At 40.7% G+C, this 22,913-nt stretch overlaps 1 protein-coding gene across 2 annotated transcripts; it reads right to left on the reverse strand.

The window, feature by feature from the left end:
* lrrc41 (leucine rich repeat containing 41) lies at positions 1-21,345 on the reverse strand. 2 transcript variants are annotated; one of them, XM_033621937.2, is made up of 10 exons: positions 21,102-21,343; positions 19,499-19,585; positions 19,308-19,366; positions 18,426-19,218; positions 17,250-17,486; positions 14,119-14,286; positions 8,739-8,837; positions 5,917-6,045; positions 2,175-2,247; positions 1-1,297 (listed from the first exon to the last, which is right to left on the reverse strand). In XM_033621937.2, the coding sequence occupies exons 1-10, from the start codon at positions 21,217-21,219 to the stop codon at positions 1,078-1,080; spliced, it is 1,983 nt and encodes a 660-aa protein (XP_033477828.2). In that variant the 5' UTR covers positions 21,220-21,343; the 3' UTR covers positions 1-1,077. The 2 variants fall into 2 exon arrangements, with proteins under 2 accessions (XP_033477828.2, XP_033477829.2); XM_033621938.2 differs by lacking the exon at positions 1-1,297 and adding an exon at positions 1,304-1,963 and having other exon boundaries at positions 21,102-21,345.
* Positions 21,346-22,913: the final 1,568 nt, after the last annotated feature.

A 22,913-nucleotide genomic window follows, 5' to 3' on the forward strand; every position in this document is an offset into this window, starting at 1 on the left:
TAATGGGAGACTCTTTTATTTCCAACTCTGACACTGTGCACTGTGATACAAGAGAACAAATTAAAGGTTACATTTCATGAATGTAAAATACATAGAAGTCATGAAATATGTCACACAACTAATTGCAAAACTAATGTACACTGATCAGCATAAATATTAAAACCACTGGCAGGTGAGGTGAGTAACATTGATCATCTTGTTACAGTGCAATGTTCTGCTGGGAAACCTTGGGTCCTGATGCTCATGTGGATGCAACTCGACACACTCCACCCATCCAAACACTTTTACCCCCCCCATGGCAACGGCACTCCCCGATGCCACTGACCCCCCCAGCAGGACAATGTGCCATGCTGGTCAGCAATGGCCTGAGGAACATGGCAAAGAGCTTGAGGTGTTGACCGTCCAATGCCCCAGATCCCAGTCCACTGGTACATTCTTGGGATTTGCTGGTACCCTACCTCACAACCCACAAGATTCAAAGAATCTGCCACCAATGCTCCAATGCCAGATTCCACAGGACACCCACAGAGATCCTGTTTCCATGCCTATACAGGTCAGAGACAAGTGTGATCTAAGGAGGCCCCACTGTGGATCAGGGGTATATCTGGGGTACCCACATGCCTCATGAACGCTCAATCAGATCACTTCACCTGTCAGTGGTTTTAATATTTGGCTGATCAATGTATTTTCTACCATAACTGTTATCATAAAACCAAAATTTCAATAAATTAAGAACATGTAAAAGCACTTCTACAGCTTCATCCACTTCTCTGCTTTTCATCTCATTGCTCAGTACAGTGTGTACACACACACACACACACACACACACACACACACACACACACACACACACACACACATACTGTTTAGAATTATATTGCATCAAATGGAAAGTGGGGGTGAGTCATGCTGCAGGTGTGGTTCAAGAAACCTCTAAAACTCAATTAACACCTGTCATTGGAATCTGCGATTGTCTGAACTGAATTCAAACAGTCTTCTGTTCAAGAGAAAATGACAAACTTTTCATAAAGGGCTAACTTTTAACAGCCACCTTTCACTTCATCAGGGAGTGTTTGTTCACATATTACTGATGTAGTCTGCCATTGTGTCAGTGGAATTCCATCCTTCCACCAGCAGATCACAGAATGGGCGGAGCCTCTTCAGTGCAGTGTTCCATGTGTCGGGGTCTCGATCCCCTGGGTTTTTCCTGAGGTCAAGGGTCAAGCGGTGTGGTGGATGGTGTGTCCTTAATCTCTTAGCAAACTCCAGCAGCTCAGCAGGCTGAATGAAATTGGAGCTGTTCAGGGCAAAAACGCAGCACATGGAACTTATGATATAATGTCGGTAAAAAAACATTCGATATAGACTGAATACCATGTGGATGCCACTTGACACACTCCACCCACCCAAACACGTTTACAGACCAAGAACACCCCCTTATGGCAAGAGGAATGTGAACAAGAGCTAAAGGCGTCAACTGAGCGTCAATATTAGCCAGATCTCCCTCTGATTGAGGGAGCGTACTTGGTCTGCAAGCGGTGTTTGGGTGGGTGGTGCATGTCAAGTCGCATCCATGTGAATGCCAGGATCCAAGGTTTCCCAGTAGAACATTATACTGTAATGGGATGACCAGTGGACATCTCTCATCTTTCTGTAGAGATGTGCTGGTCATTCACTTCACTTGTCACTGGTTTTAATGTTTTGGCTGAGCACTTTATATTAGGCTATCTATATTATATCTGTTTGTATGAAACTTCCCAAAACGATCACTTTAAAAGTGCTGCCTAACCAAATGATTTGAACAGTGCATGGTTATTATAGGATTTGTGTTTTGGGTTTGGGCTATGGGTCTTGTCTTGGCGGGTCGGTCTGCTGTAGTAATTGATCATATGTGTGGGTGGTGGGGATGGTGTGGTATTGGATGTCATGGTGCCAGTTCAGGAGCAGGTCTTCATAATCAGACCTGTGCAATACAAATACAATAAAAGCATGCTAAGCTCTTCAGTCACAACAACATGTAGAAGATTTTAACTTTAACATCAGGACAGGAGCCTACGTGCTGAGTCTTTACTGTATCCCAGCTGACTTGGAAATGACTGAAATGCTATTTGACCCATTGGTACATCAGCTAATAACTAAGACTTCTTATCTAGACCACTGTCTGCAGCTCTCACCTGATGTCGAGCCGTTTCACTGAGCTTGGTGAGGATCCTGAGAACAGTTCTGCCAGCACACACACGTTTCTAGCTGTTGACACACACAGTCATATTAATACACAATTGAAACATTTGCTTTCGAAGTTACTCGTGATTTAGACATACACCAATAGCACAGATAAAAGTAGGGCTGTACAGAATAGTTTGAAGCTTCATTCATAACACTGACATTCAAATCCTAAATCAGCAGTGAAATGCTGCACAGCTTTTTTTTTTTTTTTGCATTTCTCTTCATCCTGCTAAACCTTGTATTCCTGCTTAGCTGCAGATAATAATTAGGTTAATCTCATATTGTGACTTCTTTACTAATTGTAGAATTTAAAGCTGTGTCAGTGTCGCGCTTGCTTGATGACAGCATTCATGCTGATACTGGAACGACTGTCCAACAGTTTGGTCCTGCCATGAATTTCAGAGCATCATGCAACAAAAGGAGCAGCCAAACATTCTGTGCAGTGTGCACTTTATATATTCCTGATCTGTTTTCCATCAACACTGATGCAAATGCTTTTGTTATAAGAGTAGCATGAGTGTCTGGTTTAGCAACAAAGACAAAGTGACTGAAGTTGTCTAGTAGTAGTGAATGTACAGTGTAGATTACAGTTTGTCCATCAATAAACACTCCAGCTCCTCAAACCCAAGAAGTTCCTGTGTCTTGCTTCCAAGTTGCTGGGCAAAAATGAACGGAGAGTCTGGGATTACAAACTGGAACAGAGTGTGCTGCTTTCTGACTCTGTCCAGAGGCATATATCAATATATTTATTCAGTGCCTTTTCATTGGGCATCAACCTTGCATTTACACATGTATTGTTGAAAAAAATAGACTCAAAGTATAAATAAACACTTGAGGTCGCAGTTACACCTGTGAGAAGCAGTTGAGATGTGAGCCTGCACAAAGCCAGAAAATGAGAGCGCATCTGTTTTGTAACAAAAAAACCCTAATCCAATCCAATGAATCAATTCATTCAAATTGCAGATTTTGTCCAGAGAGGTTTTTTTTAAGGGTGATGACATCGTAATTATGGCAACAGAGATTCTAAGTGTAATGGAGTTAAAAATGCACTTTATTAATTATTATTTCCAATTTGTATTTTTTAAATTTAATTTATCATTTTATTATTATTTTGACTATTTGTGAATTTTATCTCAAATAGTTATTTTCATTTACTATCTTTTTATTAATTTTTTCCTGTGGAAATGACTTTCCTGCACTCTGCCCTTTCCGTACCTCCTGGGCTTCTGTAGCCCCTCCATCCTGCCGTCATAGTAGTGATGGGAATTCCGTCTCTTTTTAGAGATCCGGTTCTTTTGGCTCTGTTCACTAAAAAGAGACGGCTCTTTCGGTTCCCAAGTGGCTCCTCAGATTTTTGTTGCTTAAATTAATTTATTACCAACAATCACGTAAAATCATGTGTAAAATAAATTACTAATGTAAAAAAAAATACATTATATCAAATGTTTATTATTTATATGGCTTTATATACTCTACAGAGTGCTACAAAAAATAAATTATAAAGTACAAAAAAACTAACTATTTTAAACTTTTAACTTTTTACTATTCAACACTTAACTATCTTAAACTTGTAACTATTTACAATGAAACAACATAGAGAAGTTTACAGAATCACACAACAGAATATAACTAAAACTGTAACAGCAGTTGTAGTAGACACACTGGCACCTTCATTAATAGCAGGTTCGCTTGCTTGTCTTTTTTCTTCCAAGTGCACTGATGGATGAACAGTTCTCATACATGTGTCTGTGCAGGTTGTTTGGATATGAGATTTTAATCTTGCAGACTCTACACTCTGCCCTTGTATTGTCAGTGTAATTGAAATGATTCCAAATTTTACTGCTTTTCCTGCTGTATTCATTTTCTCAACTTTTTTACCTTTTCAGCATGTTGCCTCTCTCTGTAGTGCCTGCTCTCTTTCTCTCTCTGTCTCCCTCCCTCCTGTTCATGTGCTCACTGTGCTGTGTGTGTCTGTAACCGCCGCCCCTCCCCCTTCTGCTTACCGCGGACACACAGACGACACCACACATATTGACCAATCACGTGCGGCTTGAACAGAAAAAAAAAAAAAAAAAACGAAGCGGCTCCCGATCAGGAGCTGGCTCCCGTCATTCACTTCAAAGAGCCGGCTCTGAGAGCCGTTCCGACACATCACTACCTCATAGTGTTGTTTGGCGTTGCTGGGGCATTGCTTGTATGAGAAAATGCTGCTGTGATTTAGTTTTATTTTCTTTGGATTTTGAGCCATTTATGTTGAAATCTTTGGTGCATATTGTTCACTGTTGCATAGTATTGTGCTACTAAGCTGTTTTGTGTTGTTTTGATACATTTTTAGGTGCTTCTAGCTTCACTTTTTTTGGCGCGATTTCTACTAGGGCAGTCCGCCCTGTGTCATGTAACCTACGTAGCACAACTTGCATTTCCAAGTGTAAACACTGTGCGTGTTCGCATGTTTAGGTGCAGAGGCGCAGGAGAAAAGACCAGAATGTGTTTTTATGTCTTCTGCAGGTATGTGCTTTTCTTTGTTACATTATAAATGTTGTTGTTTCTGTTTAGTCGCTCCACCCCACTCTCTGTGTTCCTTTGTCCAACAGGTGGCACTGTTTTCTTCTTGTATATGGATTTTTTTCTATGGTTTTGAGGAGATTTGTTGTAAACTGATTGTATGCTTTCCTGTTAAATTTTAAAACTCTTGATTTGTGATGTGTATAATGAGTTGGATGCATATTGTAATGTAAAACAAAAAAAATTAATGCATATGTATTTTGAGAATTTTGAGAAAAAAAAAAAAAAAAAAGAAAAGAAATCTGGACAGTGCTGTTTGGCGTTGCTGGGGGTACAGAGGTGCAGGAGTAAAGACCAGAAGGCAAATAATGTGTTTATGTCTTCTGCAGGAGCGAATAAATGCAGGAAACAGTGCAGTGAGTCATCTTCTTCCGTGTCCCATGCACACACTTTTTACATAAGCTTCATTTGAAAACCACAATAGAAGCTTTGAATAAAAATAAAAAAGACCATCAGTACTGTTGGGACGGAGTGAAAACTCAGACAATTTAAAAAAAACAAAACTTTTTCTGTTAATCCCTATCCGGAGCAGACAGTTTAAACCGGCATAATTTGAGATTTTGGCAAGGACAACAAGCTGTGAACACAACACAACGTTATCACCTGAAGTGTGACAGAGTAACATTAGGATCATTTGTTTTTTGTCCATCTGATAAGTGTAAATTCAATATTCACTCTCCTTTTAGATTTGATCTCCTAAAAAAAAAATGTGTCCATAGCAGTTCAAAGCTCCACTGTCTTCAACAGCTAGTCTTTAACACTATCTGTCTGCTGTTTGCTGTTGAACAGGTAGTGTACAGCGGGGTTTGCTGCACATTAATTTAATTGTGGTGACCCACCATGACTAAAGCATCTGCCACCACATTTTGATTTTCTGTTTTTGGAGCTGGACCATTGAACTGGTGCACCATTGGAATACTGTCTGGTTATTATTTGCTCCACAGATGGAGCAGCAAAGCAGCAGGGGCAGTGAAAGTGAGTGCACTTCAGTTTGCTTTCACTCACCAACAGCTGCTCCTCTGATCCACCGATCATGCTGGGTGTCAGCCCAGAGTCCAGCAGCGTTACTACTGATATATCCTTTAAATGAGTCTCTTAGTGGAAAGATGTGAAGGGTTTGCTTACCTAGCCGATTCTGAGCCAGGCTGAGTGTGTGGAGAGAAGGTATCGTCTTCACAGCAGCCACCAGCTGCTGCAAACTCTCCTCCTTGTTCCTCCACTTCTCAAGAAGGCGGCAGTCTTTCAGCTGCAGCTCTGAGATAGAGAGAAGAGAAGGGTAAAGAATGCCCCTCTGTTCTGGGCTCAGGGCAAGGAAATTCATAAAACATACTGAATTCAGTTTCAGACCTTCCAGTTTGAAAAGAAACGCTGAGCGTAAAGTGCTCTAAAGCTGCATTAAGCAATTTTAGCATACTGTATCTGCTTAAATGACAGCAGATTTAAATACCCTGTAATGTCAACTTTGTCCTTACTCAGAGGACAAAGGCCTTAATTATTATGTCGAGAAGACACTTACATATTTGCTTATATATAATGCTTGTAACCCTAAGTGATACTTCTGCACTACAAGCTCTGAAAATGATCAAATTTGAGAACTTTACATTAATGCCTTATTTCTTACTTTGAGCTCCAGGTCATATTATGAACAGCAGTAAATATACAGAGCCACCGCCAAAACTACATTTCATTATGAACTGGTTTAAAGTTCCTATGTGTTGGACTCTGGCAACTTAGACTCTGTTAACAATAAATAGGATTTTCCAAGGTAGTCACACTAGGTAATGACCATGTTGGCAGTGTGTGAGTGTTTTTCTTTTTGATTACTTTATTTTTGACTTCTACAATTTGATGACGATATAACAAACAGACACACTATATATAAAGCATACAGTACCATTTACAGAAAACAGCTAGACAGAGGGGGTTTGGCTTGGCTGTGGATGGCTTGATTAGCCTGCTCATTTCTAAGATGACTTGCACATAATTTCTCTGGTTAATTTTTCAAGTTCAAAATGTTTCTGTCTGGGTTTTACTAAAAGGCTGCTGACACATTTTCTATGGATAGTATTTTACATATACTTTTTTTTTTTTAATTTTACTGGAATCAGACTGCAAGAGGAAGGATCTACAACTCTCCTTTCAATATACATAGGATGACCATTAAGTTCACATTTTGTAGATGATTCAAATCCGTGTTAATTTTGTTCACGAAAACTATGATGAAAATTTTTCGTCAACCACCTACTTTCCACAAAAAAATGAGATGATGATGAGCTAAAAACAGATCTTGGCAATAAAAATTGAGGAAAAAAATGAGGCAAAAATGTTAGTGGTGGATTATTGCACATTGAAATCCAAAACAGCCATATTTGCAATTATCTTCAAATGCTGCATGAGCATTCTGGCTGGCAAACTTCAGTAAATAACTTGTAAATTACCCCTTAAACCTGTCAAAAAACTGCTGGAGAAATGACAGTTTCTATGTGTGTAGAAATTATTTGTAGTTGTACAACCTGTCACCTTGATTCTAATTTTTGATACATGAATTAGCCACACTGGAGTAGTTTAAAGATTAAAAAACATATAGAAAACACAATGACTAAAAGTTGATGAAAATGTCATGAATTTTCATCGACTAAAATGTTTTGAATTTGTCAAACTGAAAGGAGACCGGGCCGTAATCAGTTATCAAAATATCATGGTAGGTAGACTTGGTAATGCTAGGTACTAATTCAGAAGACATCAGGAGATAGTCAATCATATTGTAAGACCTATGGACATGCAGGTAAAAAAAAAAGAAGATTTTTCAGTTGGATGTTACAGTTGCCAAATATCAACCATGTTTCTTGTTTCGATGAAGTCATTAAGAATTTGCACTGAGGCTATGGAGGTGGTTTTGTAGACAGTCTGTCCACGATTGGGTCTAAATTACCATTAAAATCACCTCCAATAAGGACACTGGGGCTGGAAGCTGGTATCATATCAAAAGCCTTAAAAAAACCCAAAACATCAGGATTGTCAATATTTGGCATCTAGTAGGCACTTGCACATTGTACCAGCATTTGGCTGGTGGCTGGTGCTAATTTCCAACCTTAGATATTTTTACAAAAAAGAATAGCAACACCCCTTGCCTTGCAGGTAAAAGGTGCTTCAAAGATCTGAGAAAATCCAATTTGTTCTTACTGAAGACAAATGAAGTCTGGCTTCAGCAATGTGAGTTGAGAGAAAGTGCAACCCCTTTTAATCACATGGCCAAGACCCTTTACATTCCATGAGACCAGCGTTAATTTATTATTAATGCTGTTATGTATAACCCTGTCAAATACTAACACCTTCCCGGGGCATCAGTGGCTTAGTGGATAGAGCAGGCGCCCCATGTACTGTTGCCGCAGTGGCCCGGGTTCGAGGCCAGCCTGTGGCCCTTTGCTGCATGTCATCCCCTCTCTCTCTCTCTCTCTCTCTCTCTCTCTCCCTCCCCCTTTCACACTTGGCTGTCCTGTCCATTAAAGGCAAAATGCCCCCAAAAATATGTTAAAAAAAATACTAACACCTTCCCTAAAATGATAACAAAGGCATCCATCCAAAGTGTGCAAGTGTTTTTCCACTGCACGGCTCAGTAAGGTGTTTACCTTGAAGAAATTTTGGAGGTGTGCGGGTTAAGGAAAACGCAGTGAGAGCCTGTCCTCTGCAGCTTTTTGTCTAACTGTAAGACGGTTTGTTCATATTTCAATACACAAAGTGGCAGACTAGTGCATGTGCTTCTACACATACTACAACCTGAGGCCTATGTATGAAGAACACATTTCATATATGTGCACTGCAAAACAAGATGCTGACCTTGCATGCACAGCAGCATACTTGTAGTGTGGTGCTTCTTCCTACCTGTTGGGATCAAGTTTACATTTAGGAAAAGACTTGTAACATCTGTTGGCATTGAGAGCTCTTACCTTCCAACTTGCAGTCTCTCAGTAGACTGAGGATCTGAGGGAGACAATCAGACAGGTTCATATCCTCCAAGCTGAGACTCCTCAAGAAGTAATTTGACTCTAGAGGTTAAACACACGTCATTACAAACAGCACTTCAGAGTACATTTGGTTCAAAGTTAGACAGGTAAATTGACCAGGTTGATATGAGGGCAGGACAGACAGATATTAGCTGATTGTAGATGTACAGTATCTGTATCTGTGTTTATGTCAACAAATGAGTAACAACTAACTACAGTACAGAAATGCTTAGTTTGTCCACCAGAGAGAAATTTTCAACTGTAAAATGTTCCGCTCGGTACATATCTTGGTCACACAAATAAAGATATACAGTACAGGCCAAAAGTTTGGACACACCTTCTCATTCAATGCGTTTTCTTTATTTTCATGACTATTTACATTGTAGATTCTCACTGAAGGCATCAAAACTATGAATGAACACATGTGGAGTTATGTACTTAACAAAAAAAGGTGAAATAACTGAAAACATGTTTTATATTCTAGTTTCTTCAAAATAGCCACCCTTTGCTCTGATTACTGCTTTGCACACTCTTGGCATTCTCTCCATGAGCTTCAAGAGGTAGTCACCTGAAATGGTTTTCCAACAGTCTTGAAGGAGTTCCCAGAGGTGTTTAGCACTTGTTGGCCCCTTTGCCTTCACTCTGCGGTCCAGCTCACCCCAAACCATCTCGATTGGGTTCAGGTCCGGTGACTGTGGAGGCCAGGTCATCTGCTGCAGCACTCCATCACTCTCCTTCTTGGTCAAATAGCCCTTACACAGCCTGGAGGTGTGTTTGGGGTCATTGTCCTGTTGAAAAATAAATGATCGTCCAACTAAACGCAAACCGGATGGGATGACATGTCGCTGCAGGATGCTGTGGTAGCCATGCTGGCTCAGTGTGCCTTCAATTTTGAATAAATCCCCAACAGTGTCACCAGCAAAACACCCCCACACCATCACACCTCCTCCTCCATGCTTCACAGTGGGAACCAGGCATGTGGAATCCATCCGTTCACCTTTTCTGCGTCTCACAAAGACACGGCGGTTGGAACCAAAGATCTCAAATTTGGACTCATCAGACCAAAGCACAGATTTCCACTGGTCTAATGTCCATTCCTTGTGTTTCTTGGCCCAAACAAATCTCTTCTGCTTGTTGCCTCTCCTTAGCAGTGGTTTCCTAGCAGCTATTTGACCATGAAGGCCTGATTGGCGCAGTCTCCTCTTAACAGTTGTTCTAGAGATGGGTCTGCTGCTAGAACTCTGTGTGGCATTCATCTGGTCTCTGATCTGAGCTGCTGTTAACTTGCCATTTCTGAGGCTGGTGACTCGGATGAACTTATCCTCAGAAGCAGAGGTGACTCTTGGTCTTCCTTTCCTGGGTCGGTCCTCATGTGTGCCAGTTTCATTGTAGCGCTTGATGGTTTTTGCGACTCCACTTGGGGACACATTTAAAGTTTTTGCAATTTTCCGGACTGACTGACCTTCATTTCTTAAAGTAATGATGGCCACTCGTTTTTCTTTAGTTAGCTGATTGGTTCTTGCCATAATATGAATTTTAACAGTTGTCCAATAGGGCTGTCGGCTGTGTATTAACCTGACTTCTGCACAACACAACTGATGTGGAAACCATTTCAGGTGACTACCTCTTGAAGCTCATGGAGAGAATGCCAAGAGTGTGCAAAGCAGTAATCAGAGCAAAGGGTGGCTATTTTGAAGAAACTAGAATATAAAACATGTTTTCAGTTATTTCACCTTTTTTTGTTAAGTACATAACTCCAAATGTGTTCATTCATAGTTTTGATGCCTTCAGTGAGAATCTACAATGTAAATAGTCATGAAAATAAAGAAAATGCATTGAATGAGAAGGTGTGTCCAAACTTTTGGCCTGTACTGTAAATGAATAGTATAATATCTGTATCAAGATTGTTTCATGTTAATGTTTAACAAAAAAAAACCTCTACCAGCTGATATGTGGTTTTGACATTTTTAAACTACCCAATACCGCATGTATCCATGTCTCAACAGGTAGTAAATGGACCTGCATTTGTATAGCGCCCTTCTAGTCATCCGACCACTCAAAGTGCTTTTTACACTACAAGTCACATTCACCCATTCACACACACACCTTCATAAACTGGTGGCCAAGGCTACCATACAAGGTGCCACCTGCTACTCACTTTTTAACTCACTCACACACTGATGGAAGCATCATTGGGAGCAATTTTGGGGTTCAGGTTCAGTATCTTGCTCAAAGATATTTCAACATGCAGACAGGAGCCGGGGATCGAACTGCTGATCTTCCAATTGGTGGACTACCCACTCAATCTCTGAGCCATTTCATAATAATCAACAAATCCAGTGAAGAGATTGAAAAACAGCAACGTGTTAGTCCATATTTTAATATTTTCTGACTTCCCATCCCTGTCTGTGGCTCTTGTTTTGAAGTCTACCATTTCCTTCTGAAGACGTTTATCTGTCAAAACAACTCAGAAATGTAACTGGAGTGTTTTTTAATGCTCAGTTATTTGCTAAAACAGCAGGCCACTGTAGCTTTTACAAGAGAAACTCAAAGAGGAGAACAAGATTGGATTGGGAATATTTGCAGTGGTGCATTAATCAACATTTGGTGCTCTAAAGAGAATTTGGGGCAGCCGGATGGTGTATGTAGGACTGAATCTAATAAACTGCAGTGCGTGTGTTCATGGTAATGAAAAAAAAATGTCCCCCACTGACACAGTGTGGCTTACTGATGTGTTAATAATAGTTTCCAGACAGCAATGGAGCTCTATGGAAAACAGGAATAAGATATATCAGGCTTGATACGCACATAACACTTAAAAAATATAGGATATCACCAGACATATGTTTTTATGTTCATAGAACACAGGATGCCAGTTCTTGACAGTTTAATGACTTTGATCCATGGCATGTTTCCCCTATCACTGCCTTTGGGGGATGGCCAGCTTCCCCTTGGTCTGAACAGGACACTTTTTTTTTTTTTTTAAATCGCGTGCTGCTATTTTGTCCCTAAATGCACCCTTACTTGTAGTCAACCCGCCGCAGCAGCTTCCTGCTGCCAGAGTGATGGAAAATAAAGACACCACTGAGCTTCTGAATGGCTCCTTTCATTTTTAAAAAACTCCAAGTTGGTTCAGTGAGAATTTTAAAGTAATATGCACCTTGTGTATTAATTAAAATATCACCAAAGTACTTTTGAGCTACGACCTACAAGCTGAGCATACAGGTGCAGCTCATTAGACTGATGTTAGCAGGCAACCACATCACCAAAGCCAAGGAAGGACTATTCTAGAGTGAGCGAATCGCCACAGAAGGAAGAGGATTGATTTTAAGTGTTTTTCAAAAAATTTAAAATGGCGGAAAATCTATATAACCGGAAGTTATGGGTCCTTGAGGCTAATTTGTTCCTCATGAGGAGAGATATCTCTGTGCAAAGTTCCATGTCTCTATGACATACAGGGCATGAGATATGCCCATTTAAAGTTTGCAATTTCAATTGGTTGCTGTAGTGCCCCCCTTTGGCCAATTGATGTAATATTGCTTCATTTGCATCCTCCCATTACCCTCTACCGCTGTGCCAAATTTCACATGGGTTGACCAAGTCAGTGGGGAGGAAAAAAATAAATAAATAAAATTTATACAATATATATACAGGGCTCGACAGTGCGAGCGTTTCACTTGCATTTGCAACTAAAAATAGGTGTGTGCGAACTGTAAAAAATATTTAGGGGCACATGTGCGCATAAAAAAATCAGCCGAAGCAGCCTATATTTTTGTCAATAAAAAATTATGACAATCTAACCACAAATGTTGGAGGAACTCCAGCCGCCTTCCCTCTTCCCCGTGTGACACGGTTATGGGCAGTTTTCCAAGCCACTGTCAGCACAATGAATATCGCGCGCGACGCCAAGGGTAGCAGTGCCGCTTTGTCAGGCGTTGCTGCCCTCTCCATAGACAAACAATGGGACAGCCAGCGCAGAGCGGTTTTACAGCTGATCATGTGTAGAGGCCTTTAGGGACCATTCAACACGGTACCGCTGCTGGGCAGGGTGGAAATAAAGCCCTTTTCACACAGAGCACGCAAAGCGCAGACCTCCACCGACGAACCCATTCATTGTGTATGTGCTACCGCGGCGCAAGAGCGCACCGCTCTGCCGCCAAGCTGAGCGGCGCGCGACAATTGAAATTTTTTTAATTTCACCGCAACGCGCTGTGACGACACCTCGGCGCCGCGCATCCACTAGCAGAGAAGAGCCTTAAGTAGACCCGAAAGCGGTCACCATGGAGCTGTAGCTCCTGAACGAGCCTGCACTCCCCCAAATCCTGTCCCCTGCGCCCTACCCCGCGGTGGGCGCCGCGAAAGCTCTGTGTGAAAGAGGCTTAAGTCCTGCAGAGTTTCAGAGGACGTGGAGAATGTTTTAGAATAGTAATAACATCATATAAAATAATCATATTGCAAAGATAATACATATAAGATAATAACATTAAAGACAAAATTAAGACAAAAAATTAAATTGCAATACGTTTTCAAAACTTTATAAATAATTTTGCTTGTAAATGTCTATTTGCATCACGTTTATTACGGAAAACACATTATTTGATCATTTTACATTGTGCCCCTAAAGTTCTTTGTGCGCTCCTTACTTTTTCAACTTAGGAGCACATATGCTCCTTGGGGAAAAAAGTTAGCGTCAAGCTCAGATTTGAGGTTGCTGGACAGCGGCACGCTGGAGATTGATTTGTTTGCCCACAGGCGGCTGCCGTGGCAGGGCTGCGTCGCCGTGTCCTTGATCTTCGGTTTTCCAGCGGACCGTTCGAGCAAGTCCGGCTTCTCTGCTGCTAACGCTGCTGCCGGGATACAGCTGAGGAGGAGCCGGCTGCTAATGCTATGTACCGGGACACTGCTAACGCTGCTTGCTGTGCTGCTGTAGCTCAGTTGTAACTGTAACTGATGCTGAGACTCTACTCACTGCGTGACTGGTAGACGGCGGTGGGTGGCCAAAACACAAATTCAAAACATAAACATGATTTACGGACCGTAATTTTTTTTTTTTAAATGCGAATATTCTGGCTGTACTATTGTTGTCGGTGAGATTAGTATGTTATATTAACATTATTCCTTAGTCTCTGTGACACATTAGGATGATTTTACGACTATTTGCTTTAGATTTCTTACATATAGCTCCTTTAAACATGCAATTAAAGATGTAATTAATAGTGATTAAGAAATTAATCGTTTGACAGCCCTAGTTCTTTTATTTTGGGGTTAACTGTCCTTGAACTATCAAACTGTTGTGAACCCCTAACAGTGACATCAGACTTACCTAAGAGAGTGGTTAGGAGTTGACTCTGAGAGGTGCCAGCTGGTAATCTCATCCCGGCTACGTGAAGTGAGGTGAGATGTGGAGAGCGTCTCAGCACAGATGTGACGAGGTGCAGATCTGTTTGTTGGAGCTCAGATACTTTGATTACTAGCTTCTCCAGGGACAGCTCTGTTGGGAGTTAGGAAAGACACTAAACTGCTTTAGTATCAGTATCACTATCAAGAAGTCAGTATCATTCTGCTATATTGATCCATTTTGAACAAGTTAGTTTAGTTTAAATTACAATGTATTTATTTAGCTGACCCTTTTATTCAAAGCAACTTACAATAAGTGCATTCAACCATATGGATACAACCAAAACTAGCAGATTTAATACAACTCTTAATTTACTTCTATCCACCTTATTCCTAGCCCCCATGATACCTTGCATGAATTATGGGCGCAACTTCACCGCTGAACCGGAACCAGCGTTTTTCCAATGGTGATGACACACTAAACCTCGTCCCTAGGAACACGTGGAACACACCACCTGTTACACCTCAAACAGGATAATGTGATCATACCTCTGCCAGCTCCAACAGCCATCTCAAAGCATTTGGTTGTTTTTCTTTTTAAGCAAGCTTGTTAGCGATTAGCTTGCCTTGCTATGTTAACATATTGTTAAATTTAACAGAGCCTGAGCTATCTTACTGTAAACATCTAGTCCTTTTAAAAGATGATTTATGATTTCTAATGATTCATTAACAGATGTTTACACATTTGGCATAACATGACTCAGTATTAATCTTAGTTCCATGTAAAGTGAACAAACGTGATGTTTTCCAGCTAATGCTCTGCTCCTCTGCCTTAACAATGCAGTTTTACACATTTTTATAATTGCTAATTTATTAAATCGGAATTCTACAGTTAAACATTATGTCAAATTTAGCAGCAGACTGCAGTATTGCCAATAGTATAAAGTAGTAGTAAAATCAATAACTCTAGGCAACAACTTTATATGATATGAACACTTTCTCAGCCTAGATGACTAACATTAAACACATAATTCAAAGTATACTGCTCAGTGTATTTTATAACAGGAAATTTTCTAACGTAAGTTGAGAATGCAGTCAGATAGGTAAAGACAGCGATATCATGTATTGACATTAAGTGACAGAGCTGTCATTCTGGGTGTCATTCTCTTCCACAAATTTTAATTAAATACTAATCCACTATCTCTTGTGAAACTCTTGGTTTTAATATTTCTTCTGTCATTCTAAGCATGTAAAAGCGCAGTGTATCCATTACAGTAGGTTGTGCATGAAAATACGTCCCGGATTGATTCTGTATGGGGACAGTGCTTTTTATCATTGAATACATGCCGATCTGATATTATATGGGAGAGGTGGCGATCTTTTCGTCTCTGTAGGCCGATAATGGAAACTGTACCGTTGTTATGGGAACAATCCCTTTGTGTTTTGGGTGCATGTTCACCACACTGTTGTTGAAGCCACATATTTAGCTTAGTTTGGTTGTTAACAATACAAATGCAGACAGCACTACAGGTACCAGAGCTCCGCAAGGACATTTTAGAACATGCTTATTCAATATCAGTTAAAAATTTGTTAAAAAGCAAAGCAATATTTGCTAACTGAAGGTGAATTACTTTTGATAAGAACTGCCCTTGGTGGTTAGGCACCAAGATTAACCACTATGACCAACCATAGACAGTTAATGTGACTGACTCATAGATGTATTAAGAGAACTGAATACAGCATTGAAGGCGGGACCTCATTCATTCCTATGAAATTGCTCAGTGGTATAAAAGTACCCAGATGATCAGCACTACTTCCGTATCATTGGGCCCATAGAACAGGCACACTAGAGACTTGCACCAGCTGAACCAGCAACTTCCGGTATAGCGCTCCACTCACTTGAATGGGGACACAAAGATTGGATCTTGCGACTCCTCTAGACTTCCCAATTGTTAGCGGACCAAATGGATGAGGTGGATTACTTAGGCCTTATTCTGTCTGTAAACTGTGATGGATGTTTACAATGGACATCTTGCGTAAGAATTTCACTATTTGCCTGAAGGCCCAGACACACCAAACCAACTTCAGACAACTAGCAGCAATGAAGGCCCCATGCTGTTTTGCCTCATATCGCCTGTGTCTTGGCCTGTGTGAGCGGAAATAACTCCACACCAGCAGACGGCAGTAGTCTGCATTTATCATTCATGAAGGGAAACCGAAAGAACGTCTTGGCGCTAGTTAGCCTGTTGGCACATTAACAACATAATCCAGTGTTGGAAGAACAGAGCATATTTTCTGTATGCCAGTGACAAATAACATAATCCATCAGGAAACATTTCTGCTGAAGAGCTCAATGGCTAAAGAAAAATAATCTTACCTTATGTAACAAGTTTGTTTTGGTCTCACTCCCTCTTGACTTTGTTTACTTTTTTTATTTGATTCTCTTCTTATGCACTGAGCTGAACTGCTAATCAGAGAGATTTCATTCACCGATGGGCTCCGCTGTCACCAACGCCAAAATAAACATGCTGAATTGCAAAAAACAGCTGATGGGGGCCGACAGGGTTTGAGGAGGGGCAATGGTGCAAGACACACTGGGACAACTAGGGTGACGGATGCTCACCAACTGTCCAAAATTAACCGATGGCTGACTGTTGGCTTGGTGCGTCAGGGCCTTTAAATTTTTCTTCCAAATAAGTTTGTCCGACTCTTCCTGTTACTTGACCCATCTGACTTATTTTCAGTGATGTCACTGTGCTCCCAGATGTCAACTATTAAGTTGGTGAGTACAAAGTTATTTAGTGCAAACACAATTAAGATTCAGCGACAATTTTGATTATCAATGAGTCATTTAAGTCATCTTTTAAGCCAAACATGCCAAACATCTGCTAGTTCCAGCTTCTCCTGTGTACTGTCTTTCTCAGTTTTATTTCTATGTTTGGGTCGATGACTGCTGCTTGGATAACATAAAGCATTTACAGATGTCACCTTGGAAAAACTGTATAATCCAACCTTTCATGGTGGTTCAACACTTGTTTTGTGTTTCAACAGGTATAATACACTTTCAGTCCTGCTCACTTAAAGTTTTAGTTCACTTTGATAGAGGCTTCACAGCACCTGACATGTCTGACCCTGCAGGCCTGGGATCATGTTCGAAGAGGCCTGGTACCCACATCACAGTCTGGATCTCCACGTGCAAGGACGTTATGTTGGGGCTTGCATCCAGCAAGATCTCTGTGAGACTGGTCTGGGGCAGGATGCTGATGCTCAGATCAGTGAGAGAGCTGCGGGAGCTGTCAGACAGCTGCTTCAGGGCTCTGGCCAGGCCCAACACAACCGAGCACCAGAAGGTCCCTACACAAACCATACATACAAGTATCAATATAGACATAATATAAATATACTACAAAAAAATCCATATAAATATAATATGTACCTATACATACACACACACACACACACACACACATACATACATACACATATATATAAATATAGGATACATACACACTGCTTACATCCATATAATATGTAATATATACATATCTACATAAATACAATATCTATCTATACAATATCTAACATCTATACAACTATATATCAAATACTAATCAATCTAATCAACAATCCTCTATTTCAGTTTTGTCAACTGGTTAAATGGATTCAATACAGCAGGACTGTCTACAGTTTTTTAGGTCCCCGTTTTGTTTGTTTGCCCACAGTTGACACATATTCCTGCCAATGGTTTCACACTATTCCACTCATCTACAGGAAGCTATGTAGCAATGCACCAACAAAGGCAGCTAGGAAGAAGACTGCAAGCTAGAAAACATGGATAGAATCAATGCTGGATTTAAAATACTTCCAAAAATAAGCTCTGCAAATGTTCTACGAGCAAAGAAAGGTATTTAACACCTCAAGCCCTCTTTCCACCTAGCAGTCCTGTACAGTTCAGTTCACTTCGGTACACATTTTTTATGTTTCTACCGTGAAAAGTTGTGGATGGTTCTAATGGAACCATTCCTTACCATCCCCATTTTTGGTCACCCCTCTGTTGGGGTACCTAACACACAGACCTGGTACTATAAGGTGGACTTAGAAACACTGCAGTTCATTGACTGGATACACACAGGGCACCTATTATTGTCATCTGTTGCCAGTGCTAGATGAAATTCATAGACTTCAATCTGTTTTGCTGATAGTGTGGAGGCACTGATTCATGGTACAAAGATCATAACAAGCCCTGAACACCCCCACCCCTGAACTTACTGGCACATTAATTAGCAAACTTACCAAAGCTGTGAAGAATTAGAGAGCGAAGGCAGAAAAATGTGGGCAGGGCAGAGTTCAGCACTCTCAGGGAGTTGGTCCCACACTGCCCTATCTCCAGACACTCAATCTGTCCCTGTGGACAAGGCCCTGCTGAGAAATCATCACTCGGTGTGAAGGTTTGACAGAGAACCTGCGGGTCCATAGCAGAGTTTACTTTTCCAGATTCCTCCTCCTCCGCAGACAGTGAATCCAACTTGAAGCGTTTGCAGGGAGTGACTTGATCATCCTGATCTTCTGAAGCCCTGGTCTCAAGACATGGACTGCAACTGGCACCGTCTGCACTGGCTGAGGCTGCTTGTGAAAAACAGCCTGCCTTTTGGCTATGCATTAGGTTCTTCAGCTCAGGGTTTATATACTGAGATCCCCTGCCATGTAGGAGCCAGGCCAGAACTATGGGACAATGCGTATGTACAACAATTTTTTTAGCCACCCCGTGGTCTAGCAGGCGATGGAGGACATACAACGCAATTTGTATTTTCCTCTTTGATAGATCAATGTTGTGTGATACATTTACACTCCAGATACGCCTCTCTAAAAGGTTCAGAAGAGGGCGCTGCTCAGCAATAAACCTGTCAAATGGTGTGGTGAGTAAAAACTGTTTGACACATTTAGCTGCAGCCAACAAGAAGGATGGGGTGTTTAAATTTGTGATGTTTCTGTTGACATAAAGATTCTTATAGCCATACAATACAAGAGGAAAAAGCATTCTCATAACTTCATGTTTGGCATCTTCTTCTGTGTTGAAGTCTATTGCCTGAAACGTAACAAAGGGCACATATCACATTTGAGTTCCAAATATTACTATATGAGATTGTTCATTGTTAAAGAAGATGCTGCACATACGCGGTTAGCTCCAGGCAGTTGCTGGAGGATTCCGATCCATCCTGAGTGAGTTGATATCCCTGAGACAAGGTTAACAAAACGGATAAATGGAAACTTAATCATGACGTCCTCTGATCAAAACAAAGGTACCGTCTCTATGAACAAAGAAAAAATAGAAAATGCTATCTTAGCACTTCAACTGTAGTTCTTACCTCTCTGGTTTAGGGGAGGCTGGAGCTCATCAAGCTGACATACAGTCAGATGAGGAAGAAGATCCTGAATGAGAGGTGTTGGAAGATCTATGAGATGACAGATTGGTTAATGTTAGGACATTCCAACAGTGGAAAACTGTTAATAATTGCCCTCATCACAGGTGATCAGCAAGAACAACAAAAAAAATCACTACATGTAAGGGATTGTTGGTTATTTATGAGTGGGGAGGGGGTGCTGCAAAAAGGGGGAGGCATATCACTGGAGAGGGACTTATGTTTTTTTTATTATTTTGGCTTAGAGTAGGGCATACAAATTTAACATGGCATGTTTTCTTTAAAAATTGCCATAATTACACCATATATCGAAGCCAGAAACTGTAAAATTATAGGGGATTCATGGTTGTGCGTAGACGATACGCACGTAGCCTATGCCGTTGTGAGCATTTTTACTTCTGCAGTGGTGTGTGTGTGCCACTCTGCAGTTACACCTCCAAAACACTAGTGGCAGCGGAGGTTTCTGTGAAGTGCTGTAAAGTTTAGTTGATTCAAAACAAAATATATATCAACCTGTTATGCAAGGCGTTATGTTAGGCAAGGATGAAAGAAGCCATCTATGTGAAATTGGAAAAGCCATCTCTCAGTAGAGGAGGAGGTCTGCGACACCACCTATCCCCCACCTATAATGCTGTCCTTTCATCCTTGCCCAGGGGGTTTAACAACTTAACCTCTAAAAACAATGGTCGTTCACAAATGGCCTCATGTGACTCTAACGACTCCAATTGCAGCGTTGCAGCAGGAGTTTCAACGACTGTCGTTGACACACCATTGGAGCACTAACGAACCAGTGACATCATTGGCCTTGTGAAGACCTCCCCCGAGGTTAAATACCTGGGTGCTTCCACACCAGTTTGTCAGACTAGTTCCAGCCTAGTCAGACAAGCATGAACTGATGAAGCCTCTTGGATAAGAGGTGAAACGTCTTCTCAGACAAAACCAAGTGCAGTTGCGTTCGATTCAATTGCCTTGAGATAACTATGACCTGGATGAATAAGAATATCCACAGGCATTAAGGGACAGCACTTAGCACAAAATCGTACATTTGCTATCTGTGATATTAAAAAATGCAACAGGATGGAGAATTTCAACTTTATTTGTTATTTTCAAAAGGGAGACTTTTTAGACATACTTCCATCGACAAAAAGGTTTCAAGAAAGGTTGCTAGTTATGCCGCGAAAATCGCATACCGTTGCAAGGCTAGTTATGTTAATTTCTGTACAACGCTAAGATGTAAAAAAAAAAAAAAAAAAAAAAAAAAAAAAAAACCAGAGTCAAATTCCATGTAACGTTACTTGGATATTAAAGCTGATTCTGACTTATGAGATTTTACAAGAAACTTATTTCGGAAGCTGTTTTGAGTCATTCACTGAACAATATGTCCACAACTTGTAAATGACTGAATGGAGTTCAGTGTAGCTGGCTGTCTTCACTTATGGTGTGTGTCGCTACCGTTAATGATAACATTAGCTTCTACTGGCATAATGTCGATGGTCTGTTCATGCTCTTCAAGGCTAATTACCGTTGACGGTAGAGGAACATAACTTACCGAGAACAGCCTCAGTGCACAGGGCAGCGAAGTGTTTCCTGACAGCTTGGAAACATATCTCCTTTAGACATATCTCCTCTGGATTTCTTTGGTGTGTTTTGGGAGCATTGTCGCACATTGTTCAGCACTAATCTGTGTATCTTTACTAACGTCATTAATTACATTGCATAACCAACTAAGAGGAAGCAGCGAGAGTTTCTTTCGCATCACGCCAAAGCCAACGGCTGGTCTAACGTGTATATCCATGGTCCAATCAAATGTGCTCTCCGTCTGTGGTCTTCTTCTCTTATTTAAAGGCGAATGGAGAACCAACGTGTACAGGTGCATACCGCCACCCATTGCACCGGAGTGTGTAACATCATTTTTTTTCAAGCAACAATCTTACAGCCTCAGGAAGTATCTGGTGTATTGCAGAAAATAGTACAGTTACACTCAAGTTATTGTTAGGGACTATGCGTTATTTATCAGAGTAAGGGGGTGGCTGGGGTGTGACTTTAGTGTTTTAATATATCATGACCCTTTCTGGAGCTACAAATATTTTTTCGTTAAGCCTCCTTGAGTGACTTGAGGAAAATGCATAACTCTCCCTCTACCATAAACAACCATATATGACCATTTTTGACTATGATAAATGGTGGGTTTTTTTTAAGGAAACATGTTTTTCAAACCCACTTGGTTTTGGGGTTCCAAGGGTATTTAAAATTAATGCAAAGTGTGACAGTTTAGACTTGAATGCCTCTCTCCTAAGCCAAATAAAAAAAAAATAATAATAATTAAAAAAAAAACATGACTCAGTACTTAAAAAAATATGTGAAGTCTCTCCCCCATTTTGAACCTCCTCCCCTCTCATGAGTAAGAACAGTCCCTTACTTCAGGACCATTTCTCACATGGTTGTGTGGTTGCTTTGAAGTGCAAGTGCCTTCTGGAGAGAGATTGAGACTCTGAATTAAGATTCCTTTAGTGATAACTTACAACAGCAGATTAAATGTGCTGTCTTGAAAACCCTTACTTAAGACTTATAAATATCTATGCCTGCAGAGCCGATGGCCCATTAGAAAGTTAGAAAGCAATTTGTTAATGAATTACAGCTGTATTGTTACCAAAAGTTTGTTTTTATTAAATGATTATAAGGGATCAAAAATAGGTCTAAATGATATACTAAGCATTAAGTACTTATGTATTCTTTTCAAAAAGCTAGGTGCAGCCTTTTCATACCAGGGCAAAACTAAAAAACATAACAAAATGCTATATTACTGCTGTACAGATTGTGAAGAGAGCATGTGATCACCACTACTTGGGAGTGCAAACACAATCAATAGAATGGGTCCAGTCAATTCTAGCTGTTCCTATTAAGAGATAATAGGTCAGGCCCACCAGTTTGGCTGTCAGAGTGAAATGTGGTTTGCTCATGAGTGCACATGACTTAAAAAATGTAAAGTCAATATAGCTGTTTGAATAGAAACTTGATATGTTGAATCCTAGTTGGTCCCTAACTGGAGCTATGGCACTCAAGCCAGTTGAGTCTCTCTATAAAAAAGCGATAAAAATCCTTGACAAAAAGCAATTAACATACCATCATTGTGCCATCCTTCCAAAGTACAAGCTACTAAACTTTGAAAATTTCAGAGTGGTTTGTTTCATATAAAGTCTTACATGGGCTGGCTCCACCGCCACTGTCCGAACACATTATACAAATGACAATCGATAACTCCTCAGCTCGAACTACTAGAGCCACTGTTAGAGGTGACTGCAAGGTTCCACTGAGACGAACCTCCGTTGGTCAAAATGCTCTGTCTTTCAGAGGAAGCACC

This window comes from Epinephelus lanceolatus, chromosome 6 (assembly GCF_041903045.1).
Source record: "Epinephelus lanceolatus isolate andai-2023 chromosome 6, ASM4190304v1, whole genome shotgun sequence".
NCBI lineage: Eukaryota > Metazoa > Chordata > Actinopteri > Perciformes > Serranidae > Epinephelus > Epinephelus lanceolatus.